This window comes from Mustela lutreola, chromosome 8 (genome assembly GCF_030435805.1).
Source record: "Mustela lutreola isolate mMusLut2 chromosome 8, mMusLut2.pri, whole genome shotgun sequence".
Taxonomy (NCBI): domain Eukaryota; kingdom Metazoa; phylum Chordata; class Mammalia; order Carnivora; family Mustelidae; genus Mustela; species Mustela lutreola.
The window spans coordinates 133,743,733-133,761,347 of NC_081297.1; the positions used below are offsets into that span (position 1 = coordinate 133,743,733).

Below are 17,615 nucleotides of genomic sequence, written 5' to 3' on the forward strand. Positions count from 1 at the left end.
CTTTGCCAAGGCCACCATGAACATGTGTGCAGGGCATTATCTGCATATCAGCACTTGGCCTCAGGGTGGCATGAGGCTCACCTCCAGCCCACTTCACTCCCAGACTGTGCACCTTCATTGAGTGTTGCCAACCGTCAGAGGAAAAGGTGTCCTTCGTTAAATTTGCAGAAGTGCTTTGTGGACTAGCAGGGGTCCTTATCATTGCATCTTGTCGTGTGACATGACCCTACCTACCAGAAAGTAGCAAGCCCTATGGACACATGCTAACAGATTCCGGGGGCTTCCTTTCCCAGGTTTTGGTTCCCCAAAGAAGCCTAACTGTCTCCTTGCCAAACCTGCTCACCCGGCTGGATCAGATGCCCAACTATTCCATCTTCCGGGGCTACATCATTGTAAGTACCATGTTCTCTGCACAGCCCGCTCACTCGGGGTACATGCGCAGAGACATCTCTCACACCTTTTTGTCTCTCGCCATCACAGCAATATAACCTGGCCAGTGCTATCGAGGCAGCCAGCGCTTACACTGTGTTTGCTCCAAACAATGACGCCATTGAGAATTACATCCGGGAGAAGAAGGTCACAACTCTAGTAAGTACTGGGAATGATAACCAGGACAATTATTTTCTGAACATTCAAAGTCAACATTTTTCAATCCATTAATCATGGACCATTCCACTCTCTCATCAAAAGTTCCTTGTCCATGTCCAGATACTTAAGGCAAATTTCCACCCGTGTGTCTCATTCGCACTCCCGGAAGTTCACACTCAGGCCCCAACACAAAGATGCAGGCGTCTCAGGAATCTGGAAGGATCCTCCTGGTCTCCTGCCGCTTCGCCACCTTGGCCTCCCTGGTCCCAGGCAGCTGAGATGTCAGAGGCAGGGATAAGGAGGAAGTGGGTCATCTCTGTCTTCCTCCTCCTCTTCTCCCCACCTCCATCCTCCCTGATTCCTAACGTCTGGGGCTAGACCGTCCAAATCTGTCAAAAGATTTTATCAAAGAATGTCAGGCTCCAGTCTTGCCACTCTATGCCTGAAAAGCCTTGGGTGGATCCCCATTTCTTACAAGACGGTCTTCAGACCACCTGCCCAGGTACCTGAGGCCTCTGTCAACTGCCACCATTCATCTTTCATTCAGTGGTTGCTCCAGAATTTTCGCTTAGGAGCCGGAGTTGCCCTGCCCGCAGCCCCCACCCCATGATGGGAGGACATGTTTGAAGCTATATTTGTAAAGAAAGCACACTGTTTTCCCTTATATCTTCAGATAAGGTGGCTGAGACAGAGACCCTAGAGAAATATGGATGGACACCTGAAGTTCCTCTAAGCTGTCCTCGGGCCCACCTATTCCCTGCAGAATTGCCCTGGTCTAACCAGAGTGACAGTCTCAGAGACGCCAAACAAGCCAAAGGCGTGTTTGGTACCTTTGTTCATATCTACCCATACTCACAGACACACATGCACACATGTGCACATGCACACGCTGCCCCCCTCAATCAGGAAGCCTCCCCTTCAGTCTTCACCTCCAGAATCACTCCCACCCATTCCTCAAATCCAGTCTGACCTCCTTGGGGAAGCTGGCCCACCACCTGCACCAACCAAAAATCTCTCCTGCTTCTGAGTTCAAACCATTTGCTCGCCCTTCAACATCTATATGGTGTGATGAGTTGTTCTTTCAAGCAATAGGGCCTTAGCTCCCCAAGGAGCTTGCAAAGTCCTTGAGGGCAGGGATGGTATCCTACACTTCTGAGACTGACATGATGAACAAGCAGGGTTCTTGGGAGGGGTCAGAAATCACCTTCACCTTCCCTGCTCCAGTTCCTATGAAGCTATTCAGTGGGAAATATTCTTTTCCTGCCTTGGCAGGAAACTTCAGGCAATCCCATGACCTTTCTGTTTCCCCCAAGGGTGCTAAGATCATTTGAAATCACAAACAGAGTCTCCATTAAGTTAAGAAAAAAAATCCCAGCCCCTGTAATAATCAATACCTTGAACTGGATTTTTAAATCACATCTTCTCTCATGGTTCCCTGCTGGGGCTTTGTCCAGGCAGGAAGCTGGAGGAGGGGGTTTGTTGTTCAATCAACCAGGATCCATCAGGAGACTGAAACCATACCAGAGGGAGGTTAATATCATGAATTGGTTATTGGGTACAAAGCTGTGTAAGTATAACTGAAAGGTTAAAAGGAGAGAGAGAGAGAAATCACAGAGGTAGCAACTGCAGGAAGCATCTAGATCCCAAAGGCTAGGAGAACAAATGAAAGAAGTTAGAATCACCAAAACTTAGAAATACAGAGGAAGAGCCCCACAGAGCTGTAGCTCAGACCTCAGTGGAGGGGGGATGCCGGTCATCTGGTGTCTCTGACCCTGATGACCCCAAGACCCAGACTCTAGCAGAAGGCATTGCCCAGCACGTGCTGATGTCTGAGAAACTGCCCTCCAGTTTCAGCTACCACTTCCGGGGTGCAGAGTGGGGCTGGGGTGATGCCCACAGGAACAGGAAGCAAACAGGATGAGGAAATTCCTTCTCCTTCCTTTTGCACTCATAGGCCTCACCGTCTCTTTCTAGTGCTTTCCAGCAGGAGAGCCTTACGGGAGCCCTGTCAAAGGAAAAATGTGGACCAGAGTCCTGGCCCCAGGATCACAAAGCAGAATGTGGAGGGTGGGTTTGGAGCTGAAAGACCATCGACTTAAGTAACCTCCTATTCCCTTCCCTGAGCTCATTAAATTCAGTGTGGATTGTATCGGGTCTGAAGTTGAAGGCCAGAAAGTGTTGGTGGTCAAGAGGAGACCTTAAAAGGGTGGGAAGGTTCTTGATTTAACTGTCACTGTCTTGAGATGGCATTGCTCTTCCTAGGCTGGGCCAGTGTTTCAAAACACTCATTCACGCTGTCTTTCTCTCTGTCATATTCTCTCTCTCTCTCTCTCTCTCTCTCTCTCGTTCTCTCTTCCATCTTCTCTCTTTCCTTTTTTCTGTGAGTCCATAAAATATTTATTAAGTGTGGAGAGAGAAAATTCTCCAAAGATTATGTTAATTAATGTCTTATAGGGACCTTTCTCTCTCTTTCTCTATCTCCTCCCCTCTCTCCTCCTTCCCCCCTCCTTCTGATGCTCTGGTGGTTCTTTGGAAACCCCAACCATAATTGGTGGTCTCTGACTGTTGTCCCCTTGACCTGCGTGCATGCACCCTAGTCCTGTAGTCATTGATCTCCTCGTTGGACCCTAAGCATCCAGAACCCGCCCCCAGCTTTTCCCCTGGGGAAGCCTCTCGGGCCCCCTAGGCCACCCTCTAAGATAGGACCTAAGGCCCCAGTTCTCTCTGACCCTGCCACACCCCTGGCCCACAGGACACATGTCCTCTCTTGTCCTAAGACAGCACTGGGAGTCATGGGCCTGTCCCAGTGCTGGGACACCTCTCAGCCCTCCACAGTGGATCAACCTGCCAGCCATCCGTGGCGTGAGGTTGCTCGGGTCTGAGTTACAACCCCAGTCCCACTGGCCACCATATCTGCAGGGGACACAGATCACATTCTTCAAAACATCCCATCCAGTATCCTCTCGTGGCCCTTGGGGTGAAAGGCAGGCTGGGGACTCTCTCTTCAAAGAAATCATCTTTAAAATCCTCCCTCGAGCTTCATGGCTTCAGTCTAGGTTTTAAGGTGACAACAGGAGTTCTGGACCATCCCATGTGGAAGACCATCACGTGCAAGGTGATGTGTCTCAGCTTTAGTATTTCATACCTACTGCCTTGGTCACACCTTGCCATTCAACAAGCTATTGCTCTAGTAATTCCCACAGGGCCGGGCATGCTGGGGCAGCCCACTAAGTGACTGGGGACTGTCTGACCTACGGGTTGACTTTCAGCCCTAGTTGTTTTGCAGGAGGAAGACATAATCAGGTATCACGTGATCTTGGAGGAGAAACTCCTGAAAAATGACCTGCACCAAGGCATGCATCGGGAGACCATGCGGGGCTCTTCCTACCTCCTTGGCTTCTTTCTCCACGATGACCAGGTGCAACCCTTTTACTTAATACCCAGGAGTGAGTGTCTTAGCTCCTATCATCCGTCATAACTTCCATGTTGGAATAATCTTACCAGTACCTCCTAAGCCTTATCCACAAAAGACAGTTACCTGTCTTTCACCATAAAGAGCAAAGAGACTGCCCAGCTCCCCGTTCACCCTCCCTGTCACCAGCCTTTGCATAATCATTGTGGGCTTTACTAATCATGGTATTTGAATTCCAACAGTCACAAGTACCCTCTGACCCTGATTCCTAATAAACCCAACAGACATTCCCCAAGCAGTCTCTAAGATAGAAGACCTGACAGCAAAACCCAACACCCAGGATGTGGCACTGACTCCATGGGGCCAAGTGACACGTGGAATCGAGCAGCTGAATGAGTAATGTCACAATTCCTTGATCGTACACATCCTGGTCCCAGGACCGGCTGAACCCCATACCAGGAGTCCAGTATTTATCTCACAACAACCACTAAGTATTTCAGTGTTCAGAATTCATGAAAAAGAATTGATGAAACTAAATAAGTTAAGTAATTGTAATTCTAATGACATTTCAAACATCAAGGATGAAGATTGGTTATGAAAATTGAACAGGAAACTCAGTATAACTTTAGGGTAAATTCTCATAAGAAAAAGTAATAAAAACAGATTATTGTTTAAGATAAATGAGGCATGATATTAAGAGGAAGAAAGTTTAATCATGGACTTTTTTAGCATTAATAATATTTGGTCCTTTTAAAAAGTGCAGTGTTAAAACAATGTTCTCAGTAGTATCATCACTGAATCACACGTGAAATTTTGTGGACATCTTGTTTCAACATGCTTGGGTCAAAAAAGAACCTAACTCCTCATTACTTCCAAATATTTTTTTCTGACTCCTGCAAATAATCCCAGCTGTTATGGAATAACTTCAAGGAGGTCCTTTTAAATATGTTTTCTTATATTTCCTAGTAAGGCAACTTTTTATATGTAAAGAACTTAGAATTTTTTTGTTTTTATCTGATCTTTTCGTACTTCATCACATAGAGATGAATTTTCTATTGCAGTTAGTTGAATCCATTTCAACTCTGTCATGGTTATTTTCCATTTGTTTGGAAATTCTTTGATCTAGAGAAATTATACACAAGAGGCTTTAACTTACAATAAACAAATAGTTCTATCTCACAGTAGAGGTTTTTCTTTTATTGGTAACTCATTTACTTTCTCTTAGGACAATGGAGTTGTAGGAAAAATCTCTCTAAACCAGAAAATTTGTGTTCAAGTAAAAATTGTAATGCAGCCCATAATTCTCTAAGGACATCTCACAGCGAAAATGATTCAGACATTTTGAAGGCCAAATCAACAGTATGATAGCATCAGAAGTTCTGTCATTTTGATATTTTTTAAATAGTTCAGTTTCTCAGAATTCTGGAAGTTCATGCTTCAACCACCATTTGACAGCACCTGTAAGGTTCCTTGCTAATTTTCCAAATCTACACAAACGCTAGAAGACCTCTGTGGAGCTCGGCCATGATTTATCTCAACACCCAATGGAAATTCACCTGACTCCAAGTAAATCATAAGGGGCTTTAACATTCCACAAGAGTTCATATTCAGCACCTGAAAGAGTCATTTTAATATTGCTGCTGTGGGGAGTTTGGGGATGTTCTTAATCATTTTTAAACCCTTACTGGATATAAACTTAACATTTTCTTAGTACAATAAAGACTCCCCCTTCTTCCAACTCACACCTACTCAAACACACACACACACACTCCAATTCTTTTTTTTTTTTTTTAAAGATTCTATTCATTTATTTGACAGACAGAGACCACAAGTAGGCAGAGAGGCAGGCAGAGAGAGAGAGAGGAGGAAGCAGGCTCTCTGCGGAGCAGACAGCCCGATGCGGGGCTCGATCCCAGGACCCTGGGATCATGACCTGAGCCGAAGGCAGAGGCCCCAACCCACTGAGCCACACAGGCGCCCCCACACTCCAATTCTTTTTTTTTTTTTTTAAAGATTTTATTTATTTATTTGATAGAGAGAAATCACAAGTAGATGGAGAGGCAGACAGAGAGAGAGAGGGGAAGCAGGCTCCCTGCTGAGCAGAGAGCCCGATTAGGGATTCGACCCCAGGACCCTGAGATCATGACCTGAGCCGAAGGCAGCGGCTTAACCCACTGAGCCACCCAGGTGCCCCGCCCACACTCCAATTCTTAAAAGAACTCTTTTCCCCAATTTTGTTAGTTATATTAATGAACGAATAGATGGATTCACTCGTTTTGCATTACTCAATCATTAAGGTAGCCTCCTCCTTTTAAAAAAAATCAAAACAAAACATGTTGCACTCAAAGTTGAAGTTGAATTAGTAGCATATAATGCAGAACGTCTGAGCACTTGCCACACACTGGGAAATGAGAGTTATCTGGTGGAACACTTTTCACAAACAAAAACACTTCAAAAAATGCTTATTATTTTTATTCTTAAATACCTGTCACTTGGCCTTACTAAGGGTTTCCCACAAGCTAACCATAGACATGTACAGAAAGGCCAATGAGTTTCATTCTCCATGTCTTGGTTTTAGAAGGCATTCAGACCTCCAGGACCACCAGTCCACAGCACAGGGGAGCACGCCCAGGAAGCCATTTTGCCAATGGGACTCACATAACAATCATGATTCAGAATTCTTCAAACAGCCATAAACAACTACTGGGAGGGGTGGAGAGAAACCTTAGAGATGATCTAGAACATTCTCTTCCTTTTCCAAAAAAAGGAAATTGAGATTCAGAGAGGAAAAGCAACTGGCCCAAGGTCACACAACCAGATGGTACCAGATGCGGACTGTTACTTAGACTCTCTTTCCCAGGAGAGATCCTTCCTCTACAAAGTGCTACTTTTGGCTTCCAGGTGAATACTGGAGTATCTCCAAGACTGCTGTGATATTGATAGCCTCTGTTCCCTATTGTTGCTATTTCCCTTGAAATCACTATAATCAAACTCACGTTCAACCCTCTTGTTTACAGCTCTATGTAAATGAGGCTCCAATAAACTACACCAATGCAGCCACTGACAAGGGAGTGATCCATGGCTTGGGGAAAGTTCTGGAAGTTCAGAAGAATAGATGTGATAATAACGACACTACTATTGTACGAGTAAGTTATATCCAAGGCCAACGATGCACCTGTTGGCTTCATTTTTTATTAACTGTTTAAGCACAAGATTTGTCTATCAAGATATCTCAATTCAGTTCAAAAACACACTTAGTGAGCATCTCTGACATACGAAGAGGCAGAATCAATTTGACTCTACAAAGATAAATAAGACATGATCCCTGTCCTCAATGGGTTCACAATCCAGTGCAATGAATTGTACCTCAGTGCCTGGGAACTTTCCTGGAGGGTTGTACTGAGTGGGATTCTCAAGCCATGATCTTCCTCAGACAGGAACATGCCACACCTAGCATAGGCGCAGAGAGGAGGGGGGTGATGGTCCACCTATGTCAGGTGTTGCCCAAGCCTGGTCTCCTGGAACAGAAAATATAGAGTTGCATTATTTCAGTATAACAGAGGATGCAGTAATGGAGACTTTTCATTCCAGTCCATGGGGTGGTGTAGGATCTTTCCATAATAGTAATAACTGCTGACATTTGGGGGGCACTTATGTGCTAAACACTTACGTATTTTATTACTGTTATAATGGTTTTATATGGGTTCATACACATGTTACATGTATGAAGTCATCCTCACCACACCCTACAAAACAGGTATTATTATTATCCCCATTCTACAGATGGGGAAAATGAGCCACAAAGAGGTTAAGCAATGTACCTAGGTTCACAGAACTAACAAGTAGTGGGCTACCCGGGTGGCTCAGTGGGTTAAAGCCTCTGCCTTTGGCTCAGGTCATAATCTCAGAGTCCTGGGATCAAGCCCCGCAATAGGCTTTCTGCTTGGCGGGGAGCCTGCTTGCCTCTCTCTCTCTGCCTACTTGCGATCTCTGTTTGTCAAATAAATAAATAAAATCTTAGGGGAAAAAAAAACTAATAAGTGGCAAGTAAGGAGTTCAAATCCAGACAGTCTGGCCCCAGAGCCAGAACCGTGAACAACTACCTTATCCTGTCTGGTGGGGGCCAAGTTAAGAACTAGTCACATTAAATAAAAATAAATAAATAAATAAATAAATAAAGAACTAGTCACATTGACCTCCTCCTGTTCTAGGACTGGGTCACATTTAAAAATGTCTGTCATTCTCAACTTGTGCTCTTTGTTTTCTAATAATGTATATGATCTCCACCCTGAGCCCTTAGCTCCCAGGTGCTCCCAAGTGTTGCCCAGATGAACTTCCCTAATGTCTTTCTGAGTTTCAGTTCTACATCCTAAAACCTTCAGCTCCAAGATCTGGAAAACACCTGCAGCCTCACTTTGCACTAAAAGTAAGAATGGTGAAATGTTCACCTTGCCTTTCTGTGTTTTACCAAGGGAAAATGTGGGAAGTGTCTCCAGCAACCGGTCTGCCCAGTTGGAACTAAACAACTAGTAAGTATTTTGTTTGCTTTAATTAAGTAGTTTCCAGATCCCAGGAGGTCCAAATTAGAAAATGAACCTCAAAAAAAAAAAAAAAAAGAAAAGAAAGAAAATGAACCTCAAGCATACCTCATTTTCACTGCCCTCAATTCCTGTACTTGGTTTTAATTTCATTTTACCTTCATATATGCATCTCTCTAAAGTCTTGAATCCACTTGTTTGAACCAAAGCAAATTTAATTAATACATAAATAGAAGCTGGGGTTCACATCAGTCAATATACAATACAGGAAGGGATTTTTCACCTTCTACATCTTTTAGTCCTGGAAGCTTGTTAAGGATAAGAGCAAGAAATCTTATCAGAGAAGGGCAGACCCCATATCCAAAACCACATCCGTCTGGATGAGTTTCACCTGCCTGAATTGCTTTTATAATTGAAGTTACAACTTTCTCTAAGAAACAGATGGAAAACTTGGGAGACGTAAACATATCTTTGAATTAATTACCAATGTTCCTTGTAGCTATTTATTGTGAAAGCCACTTCTGATAATGTTCCAATCATCACAAAAAATAGATGCTTATGCACCTCTCACAGCATAAGAACAAGAATTTCTGATGATACCAATGCTGATTCTCACACTAGAGTTTGATCTTGTTGTTACAGAATAATCTTATCTAATGTGCTCTACAATTCTCCCGAACGTGAGTTCATTCTCTAGACGAAAGTTCTTTTTACAGAGTACCACCTTAAGGTATAATAATTTGGATTTCGCCACCTGTTCAGTTCTGGCAGCCGATAGTGTGTTTTTGTGTCTTCTTACTTACAAAGCAGCTCCAGGAAGACAACCCCCTCACTTTCCAGAACATTTCAGTGGGAGAAACAGCAATACGTCCTCCACCTACTTGCTCTTAGAGACTGGAATTTCTCCCTCGCCCGAAAGCTGATGTAATCATCTACATTTCACAGGGTGAAGAGATGAGGAGATGTATCTATACCATTTATTTCATGGGCAAGCGATCCCTGTTCATTGGGTGCCAGGCAAAATGTGTGAAAACCATCATTGTGAGTATAACAGTTGAATTGCCCTTCTAATGCCTGCAGCAGCATGGGGAAGTTTTATCATATGTCACACTTTTCAGATGGCTTCCTGTCGATTCCTTCTGCCTCTCCTCTTCCTCCTTCTCTTCTCATTGTCCTTGTCATGCAAGGTAGTGGAGGTAGCAGGAAAACTCTGGACAGCCACATAAGTCAGGAAACTGGGAAAAGCTCCATTATTCAATTGCATGGTAAAGGACTGAGAGCCTAGGAGGACTTCCTCATTGTCACAACAGGGACAGAGGAGATGGGTGGCTTCCTAAGGAAAGAGAAGGGGCACCTGCTTGTTTAGAACGTAGGACCCCAAAGCTAAGCCTGTCTGCACTGCTGCTTTGGAATCTGCTGGAAATTTCTTTATCTTTATCTGCTGGAAAATTCTTTAGAACTTCCTGTCCTGCCTCTTCCCCCTAGAAGACTAGCCATAGCCTCTGCCTATCCTTCAGACGCAAGACTGTTGGGCCTTTAAGCTGCAGAGGTTGGAGCTGCAGAAGAGTCTGTGGGGGTTTGGGGTCTTGTTTTCCAGTATCCAGAAATGTTTTATCAGAACATAGCTATGCTCACCCATTTATTTCTTAATGAAGTATAATTAACATATGATGGTATATTCGTTTCATACGTACAGCACAGTGATTTGGTAATTCTCTATGTGGAACAAAACAAAGGAACAAAGAAACAAACAAACAAAAAAAAACAACAAACAAACAAAAAACAGCAGATTCTTAAACACAGAGAACAAACTGGTCATTGCCTGAGGTGGGTGGGGGAATGAGTGAAATCAATGAAAGGAATTATGGGTACAAACTTCCAGTTACAAAATAAGACAGAGATGAAAAATGCAGCATAGAGAACATAGTCAGTAATCATGTAGCAACGCTGTATGGTGACAGACAGTGTCAGCACTTCCAGAGCTGAGCACTGAGTGAGGCAGTCATATGTGTGTTAGTGCCCTCAAGGGTAAAGGCATCTGGGGCACCTGGGGGGCTCAGTGGGTTAAGCTTCTGCTTTCAGCTCAGGTCATGATCCGGGGTTAGAGCCCCGTGTTGGGCTCCCTGCTGTGCAGGAAGCATGCTTCCCCCTCTCCCTCTGGCCCTTCCCCCACCATGCAGACGAACGAGCGCATGTGCGTGCACTCTCTCTTTCAAATAAATTAAATAAATAAATACTGTTTTTTAAAAAAGAATATAGCCATCAGTGATGGGGATTAAGGGGTGCTCTTACCATGATGAGCACTGGGTACTATATCGAATTGCTGAATCACTATATGGTGTACCTGCAACTAATATAACATTTTATGTGAATTCTATTGGAATTAAAATTAAAAATTTAATTAAAATTTACAAAAAAAAAAAAAAAAAGAGAGAGAGAGAGAGAGAGAGAGAGATATTTACTTCTAAAATGCGGAAGGCTTCCCCTGATGAGAAACACACCAGGAAGGGGCGGGGCTCCTGGATGGTGACAGCTTCTCCCCTTCCCCCCCTGCTGGTATCAGCTGCATTGTCCTTTTTTTTTTTTCCCCCCCTAATTTTTTAAAATTTAACTTTATTTTTTCCGTGTTCCAAGATTCATTGTTTATGCACCACACCCAGTGCTCCGTGCAGTACATGCCCTCCTTAATACCCACCACCATGCTTACCCATCCCCCCACTCCCTTCTCTCCAAAATGCTGTGTTTCTCAGAGTCCACAGTCTCTCACGGTTCATCTTCCCTTCCAGTTTCCCCCAATTCACTTTTCCTCTTCTTCTCCCAATGTCCTCCATGTTATGCCTCATGCTCCACAAGTAGGTGCAACTATATGATAATTGACTTTCTCCACTTGGTTTATTTCACTCAGCACAATCTCCTCCAGTCCCGCCCGCTGCCTCGTTCTTCACTCTGCTCCCACGGCCTCCTTTCCCGCTGGTCTTCATCCTCATCTCTCCCTCGCCGTTACCCTTTCTCTCTTTTCTGCCTCCCCACTGCATCCTGCCCCTGGCGGCCTCCAGGTGCTGTCCAAGCTCCTGTGCACACCCAGCCCCACCCGCAGGATCTCCAGACCGCGACCAGGACAGAACCCCGGGTGATGGAGGTGGGGCCTTGTCTGAGCCCAGCCTTGTCCCTTGGTTTCAGACGAGAGAATGCTGTGCGGGCTTCTTCGGTCCCCAGTGTCAGCCCTGCCCAGGAAGAGCTGAGAACGTCTGCTTTGGAAACGGGATCTGCTTGGACGGAGTGAACGGCACAGGCGTGTGCGAGTGTGGAGAGGGCTTCTCAGGCACGGCCTGTGAGACCTGCGTGGAGGGCAAGTATGGCCCCCACTGCGACCAAGGTACGCACCCTCCTCCCTCCCCACTGAGCCGGACCTCCCCACTCACTGAGCGAAGCCCCGGCGCTGGCAGAGAAGTGGACCCTCAGCGCCCTAGCTCACCCGCCGGGCTGGAATTCCACCTCTGTTAACACGTGAATTTTAAGAATGTGGGTGTTGTGTAATTTGCAAAGAACAAGTGTTTTCCAAATATTTGCAGTCACTAATGGACCTACCAACCCATCCCCAGTCCCCGCCTTCACCTTCCCCAACCAACTGCATGTTTTTGTGTTTGCCTTTGCACATGGATCCTCACAGCCTCTCAAGTTTGGACATTGCTTGATAGTTTGAAATGCCCCTTGTGCACAGTGTCTGGTGTAACCCACACAGGAACCTTATGTACCCATTGTACAGACTAGTGTATTAAGATAGAGCGGAATGACTTCCCTTAAGGTCACACTTGGTGGGAGGCAGAACTGAGATTTGAATACATCTCTTGCTTGGTCCCACATCCTTGCTCTCGAATCATGCAGTCCTTTACCTGAAGACTATTCTATTAATGCACCTTCAGCAAGCCACATGTTTTAAGCTGTTTTCACAAAAATCATCGTCCGTTTGCCTTCTCTGACCTTGTGCCCAAGGACACACACACGTGGGAGGAATTGCCTAATCCATGATGAGAAAACAAGGCATTTTTTTCTACCCTGCCCTAAAAACCATACATTGGACCTTTTTTTATCACTGCTTGGTCATCAGCGTTCCACGCCAGACAAAACCAATATATAATTGAATCATTACAGTTGGACCATATCGTATATAGTTGCAACTAGAGTGCTGACTCTTTCTGTCATTTGGAAGCATCTTCTGCTTCCACTCGTGCAGGTCTTCCTAACCAGCGATTTGTACATGACCTTCATGGGGTCCAGCAAAGCCCCAAATCTGAATGTTTTTCTTAGAGGAAGGCATCCAAAGCTTTCCACCAGCTCTTAGAGGCTCAAGGCGCTGCTGCGTAACAAAGAAATTGGCTTTTCTACATTGTTAAAGAAAGCAGTGCCTCCCCAGGTTTATATAAACCTAGTGGACAGGCCTTATGGAACAAACATGGTTCCGTCCCTGGGCGTCGCACACAGTTCTGGGTCCTCTGCAATGCTTAGCTAAGGACACTCTCACCCTGCTTGGGTTGTGAACCCACAGTGCTACATGGTCCCACAACAGTCTCTATCAAATTATGAAATGATTTGACTTGATCTCCTGTGTCCCTGCCCTACCCATGATTCCAGCCCTCCGTTAAAGACAGTGGTTCTCTGGAACCAGGTGGGAGAGTAAAGTGCCCTTCATGTGAAATGTGTCTTCATGGTAAATGATAATGAGTTCCAGAACGTGGGTCAGAGGGCTAATAATCTGTGGGCACTTTTCCACTTAGAGTGTTCTTGTGTCCATGGGAGATGCAACCAAGGACCCTCGGGCGATGGCTCCTGCGAATGTGATGTTGGCTGGCGGGGAGTGAGTTGCGATACTGGTAAGGGCAAGTCTCTCAGTCCTTATGATGTGTTCTTAGCCCCGCTTCCAAGCAGCTACACTTCTGTCTTCCTACAATAGAAATGACACTTTTAGGAGGTGCCTGGGCGGCTCAGTCCATTAATTGTCTGCCTTCAGCTCAAGTCATGATCTTGGGGTTCTGGGATGGAGCCCCATGGTGGGCTCCCTGATCAGTAGGGAGTCTGTCTCTCCCTCTCCCTCTGCCCCCCAGTGCTTGTTGTCTTTCTCTGTCTCTCATCTCTCTTTCAAATAAAGAAATAAATAACATCTTTTTTTTAAAAAAGGAAAAAGAAATAACACCTTTATTACTTCCTTGGGCAACCAAAGTAGCCCTATTTGCCACAAAAAGTTTGTAAAATAAAGAAAAGCGGGGGTGCCTGGGTGGCTCAGTTGGTTGAGCATCCTACTCTTGATTTCGGCTCAGGTCATGATCTCGGGGTGGTGAGATCGAGCCCTGTATGGGTCTCTGCGCTCAGCAAGGAGTCTGCTTGAGATTCTCTTCCTCTTCCTCTCTCTGCCCCTCCCCCTGCTCAAGCTCACACTCTCTCTCTCTCTCAAATAAATATATCTTTTAAAAAAGAAAAAAAGGAAAGCAGAAGAAAATAAGAAATACATTTCCACAGCAGGAACAAACTATCATTAATATTTTACATTAGGCTTCTATCCTTCTCCTAGGTAATAAACATGTGGATGAGACCACACTCTGCATAGTGTTACAGCCTACTTTTTCATTTCACAATATGTCATGGATATCTCTCCATGTGAATAAATATTGATAAATATCATTTTTAATTACATCTTTCGCATTTGTCTAACTAATTCATTCATCAGTATTTCTAGAGATGGGATTTCTGAATCCCAAGTTAGCAGTTTGGGCGAAGGGTTTGCTGCTTATTGCCAAGTTGTCCCTCAGAGAGTACATCCATTTAACTTCCCACTGACAGGATCTGAATAGGCCCATTTCCCCCAACCCCAACCACACTGTACTGATGTGGGGTTTTTTTTTTCCTCTTTTTAAAGATTTATTTGTTTGTTTGAGAGAGAGAGAAAATGCGGAGGGGAGGTGCAGAAAGAGAGGGAGAGAGAAACTTAAGCAGACTCCCTGCTGAGCCCAGAGCCCAACACTGGACTCGCCCCATGACCTGGAGATCATGACCTGAGACAAAACCAAGAGTCAGACACATAACCGACTGCACCAGCCAGGAGCCCTGCACTGATGTTTCTCAAGGTGCTCCAAGGACGGACCTCCAGGCTCACTCTTCCTGCTTTCCTTACTGGGGAGAAAGACCCAACCTACCTCCACATGCTCACCCAATCTAGACACCACCCGCTTGGTCTTAAGGCCTTCCACACCCACCTCCTCACTCCCTCGCTAGCATGTCCACATTCTTCTAACCCCACAACCTTCCTGCTGCTCAGCTCCCAGCAGGAGCCTTGGGATCTGTCCCTCTGCCTTCTGTCCAGTCTTCCTCAAGTGCACCCTCCACACGGCTGCCAGAGAGAACTTTCCAAAACATAGATGTCTTAGTTCGGGCTGCTATAACAAATACTAGAGACAAGATAGATTATAAGCAGCCAAAATTTCTCCCTCACAGTTCTGGATGCTAGAAGTCTGAGATCAAGTGCCAGCACCATGAGGTTCTGGTGAGAATCCTCTTCTGGGTTGCAGCCAGCCAATCTCTCATGTCCTCACACAGCAGAAGAGGCCAGGGTGCTCTCTGGGCTCTCTTTCATAAAGGCACCCATCCCATTCGTGAGCGCTCCACCTTTATGACCTGACCATCTCCAAAGGCCCAACCCCCAATACCATCCCCCATCCCCCTGGAGATTAGGCTTCAAGACATGGAATGGCAGGAGAAAGGGGACACAAACATTCAGCCCATAGTCATAGGTCAGATTCTACTTCCCACCCCCTGCCCGGACTTGACAACCTGCTATGGTTCTTCGTTGCCTCCAGGAGAAAGTTCATTGCCTGCAAGAGAAACCGCTTGGCAGGGAGGAGAACAAGGCTCTTCACCAGTTGGCCCTCACCCAGTTTGCCAGGCTGGTCTCCGTGCACACCCTGCACAAGGAGTTTCCAGCCTAGACGTGGAAATAAATGTTCAATAGTGTTCGAACACCAATGGCATGAGCGCACAGAGGAAAGAGCCTGTAGACTAGAGCGAGGAAGAGAACTCCTTTGTCGGGGGCAAACGCCCCACTCCCGAGCTCATGGCAGACATCACTGAGGCCACACACAAGGGCACCTCAGCCCACCCAAAGGGGCACAGCATGTCGCCACTACCTGCTCACTGACATTCTCAAAGATTTAGAGCCCCTTTCAGAGAGGAGGACCTAAAAGATGACGGGGAGTTCAACCAACAGAGAATGGCAACATAAGGGATTTCCAGGCTCAAGGAAGAGCAAACATCAAGACACAAAATCTCATTGCACACATTCCAGCCCACGAAGCCTCTCACTGTTGCCTCTGACGCAAAACAGGCCACTCTGAAAGTCAAGTCTCTCTTTCCAGACCTTCTAGGTGACTCGACGAGCTTTAATGAGATTCTATCCCAAAGGCTCTTAACACAAGCATTTTCCTCAAAAGATACTCTCTCTTCATCTCTAATGATTTTTTTCTGGATCGTCTCCTGCTGGGAAATCTCTGTTAGGGGGGCATCCAAGGGCAAGAGTCTATGCTGTTCCAGGAAACTTAGGAATGAATTGAGCTAATAGGTAATAGGCACCTGCTGTGCACCTGCCGGGCCCTGGGTTATTTTTGCATATGCAATAGGAATAAAATAATATTTTAATATTCATTATAATTGGGTTTTGCTTGTTTATATCACCCCATAATAAAATGATGAAAATATAAACGAAAGTAAAAAATCAGGCCCCAGGGAGGAACACGCATCGACATCCAGAGCCTGAGGGAAGATACTGCGTTTTACTGTCCCTGCAGCCTCGCTGTGTGGCACAGGGCCTGGCACACAGTAGGCAACTGGCCAACATCAGGATATCTGACCTTCTCATTTGGCTCTGAGCTTCCGGCCAGCCCATGCAAAAGAGGTTTCACAAGGTCACAGAACTTTACATGGTTCACATGATGCATAAAATTACTTTTGAGGAATTAAGTCTTTTGTTAGCACCAAGTACTCAAAGAACATTTTTGAGGTAGGTTTAGTGTGAAAGGACTGACCCAACAACTGGTTCTCTTTTTCAGAGATCACAAAAGATGACTGCAATGGCATATGCCACACGAGCGCCAAGTACGTACCTGGGAACTTTCTTTGGGGGTGATGCAAAGAGGATCATCTCCTAGAAGCGTCCGCCTCAGAGTAATCATTTTCTGAGACGTTTTCTGAAGAGATAGGATAAAATCAAGTATAAAATGAAAATTCCCTCTGAAAAGGCCACCATCTCTTGCCAGATGCAGCCTTTTAAACAAGCTGTCCCCTGAGTTACCTGGCCTATTGGCAAGAATGTCAGCTGTTATTCCCAGTTCAAGTCACAGGGACCCTTTCATAGAAGCCAGGGGCAGGCCAGTGCACCTGACCTTCATCCAACCTTGCTCCCACTTCACCGCCAAGCCTTACTTGTTCAGACTTCGGCTTCATACTTCTAACTCCCAGAGGGGCTTCGACTTGAATTCAAATTGGCCTCTGTCCTTTTCATGTCTGCATGACCTTGAGTCAATTACTTTATGCTTCTAAGCCTCAGTTTCTCCAGCTATAAAATGGGACTATTAATATCTGCTTGTTAGAGCTATTCGATATTGTGTATGTTCTACAAAGTAATGTGCAAAGCACAGCTCCGAGGACATAAGTGGCTCTCTAAAGATGGGTAGCTACCCTCCCTATCTCTGGGCCGATGCCTCCATGTGCACACCCTGCGGTTTTAGCTGCCCCTGGGGGGCGGGGGCTGTGCTACAAATGACCTCTCTTTCCAAAGCTTAGGCAAGACCTGGAAGAGCCACGTGGGAGCGGGAGCTGGGATGCTGCCCATGAAGGGAACAGTGTTGTTTTTTGTTTGTTCGCTTATTTGTTTGTTTTCCACAAATAGCCCTTGCCCTTTCTCATTGCAGCTGCCTTCTCAATCCAGACGGTACAGCCTCTTGCAAATGCACAGCCGGATTCCAAGGGAATGGAACAGTTTGCACAGGCAAGCGAGGAAAGGGTCTGCTGGGGGGACACAAGGCTAGTGCAAG

The 17,615-nt window shown here is 45.6% G+C and overlaps 1 protein-coding gene and 1 long non-coding RNA gene across 3 annotated transcripts in view; one reads left to right on the top strand and one right to left on the bottom strand.

Moving 5' to 3' along the window:
* STAB2 (stabilin 2) overlaps nucleotides 1-17,615 on the top strand; it is a 166,905-nt gene that overhangs the window by 96,829 nt on the left and 52,461 nt on the right. For both annotated transcript variants that reach the window (XR_009356928.1, XM_059186690.1), the window contains exons 32-41: nucleotides 294-392; nucleotides 481-588; nucleotides 3,875-4,006; nucleotides 7,018-7,146; nucleotides 8,473-8,529; nucleotides 9,484-9,579; nucleotides 11,719-11,914; nucleotides 13,314-13,409; nucleotides 16,632-16,677; nucleotides 17,493-17,569. Coding sequence is in view for 1 of the 2 variants with exons in the window: in XM_059186690.1 (XP_059042673.1) it covers nucleotides 294-392; nucleotides 481-588; nucleotides 3,875-4,006; nucleotides 7,018-7,146; nucleotides 8,473-8,529; nucleotides 9,484-9,579; nucleotides 11,719-11,914; nucleotides 13,314-13,409; nucleotides 16,632-16,677; nucleotides 17,493-17,569 (1,036 nt within the window). In the remaining variant the exon portion in view is untranslated. The remainder of the gene's footprint in view (nucleotides 1-293; nucleotides 393-480; nucleotides 589-3,874; nucleotides 4,007-7,017; nucleotides 7,147-8,472; nucleotides 8,530-9,483; nucleotides 9,580-11,718; nucleotides 11,915-13,313; nucleotides 13,410-16,631; nucleotides 16,678-17,492; nucleotides 17,570-17,615) is intronic.
* Nucleotides 386-8,137, bottom strand: LOC131839344 (uncharacterized). Its single transcript, XR_009356929.1, has 3 exons — nucleotides 7,367-8,137; nucleotides 1,983-2,097; nucleotides 386-977 (listed from the first exon to the last, which is right to left on the bottom strand). It is a non-coding gene; the product is annotated as an uncharacterized LOC131839344 (long non-coding RNA).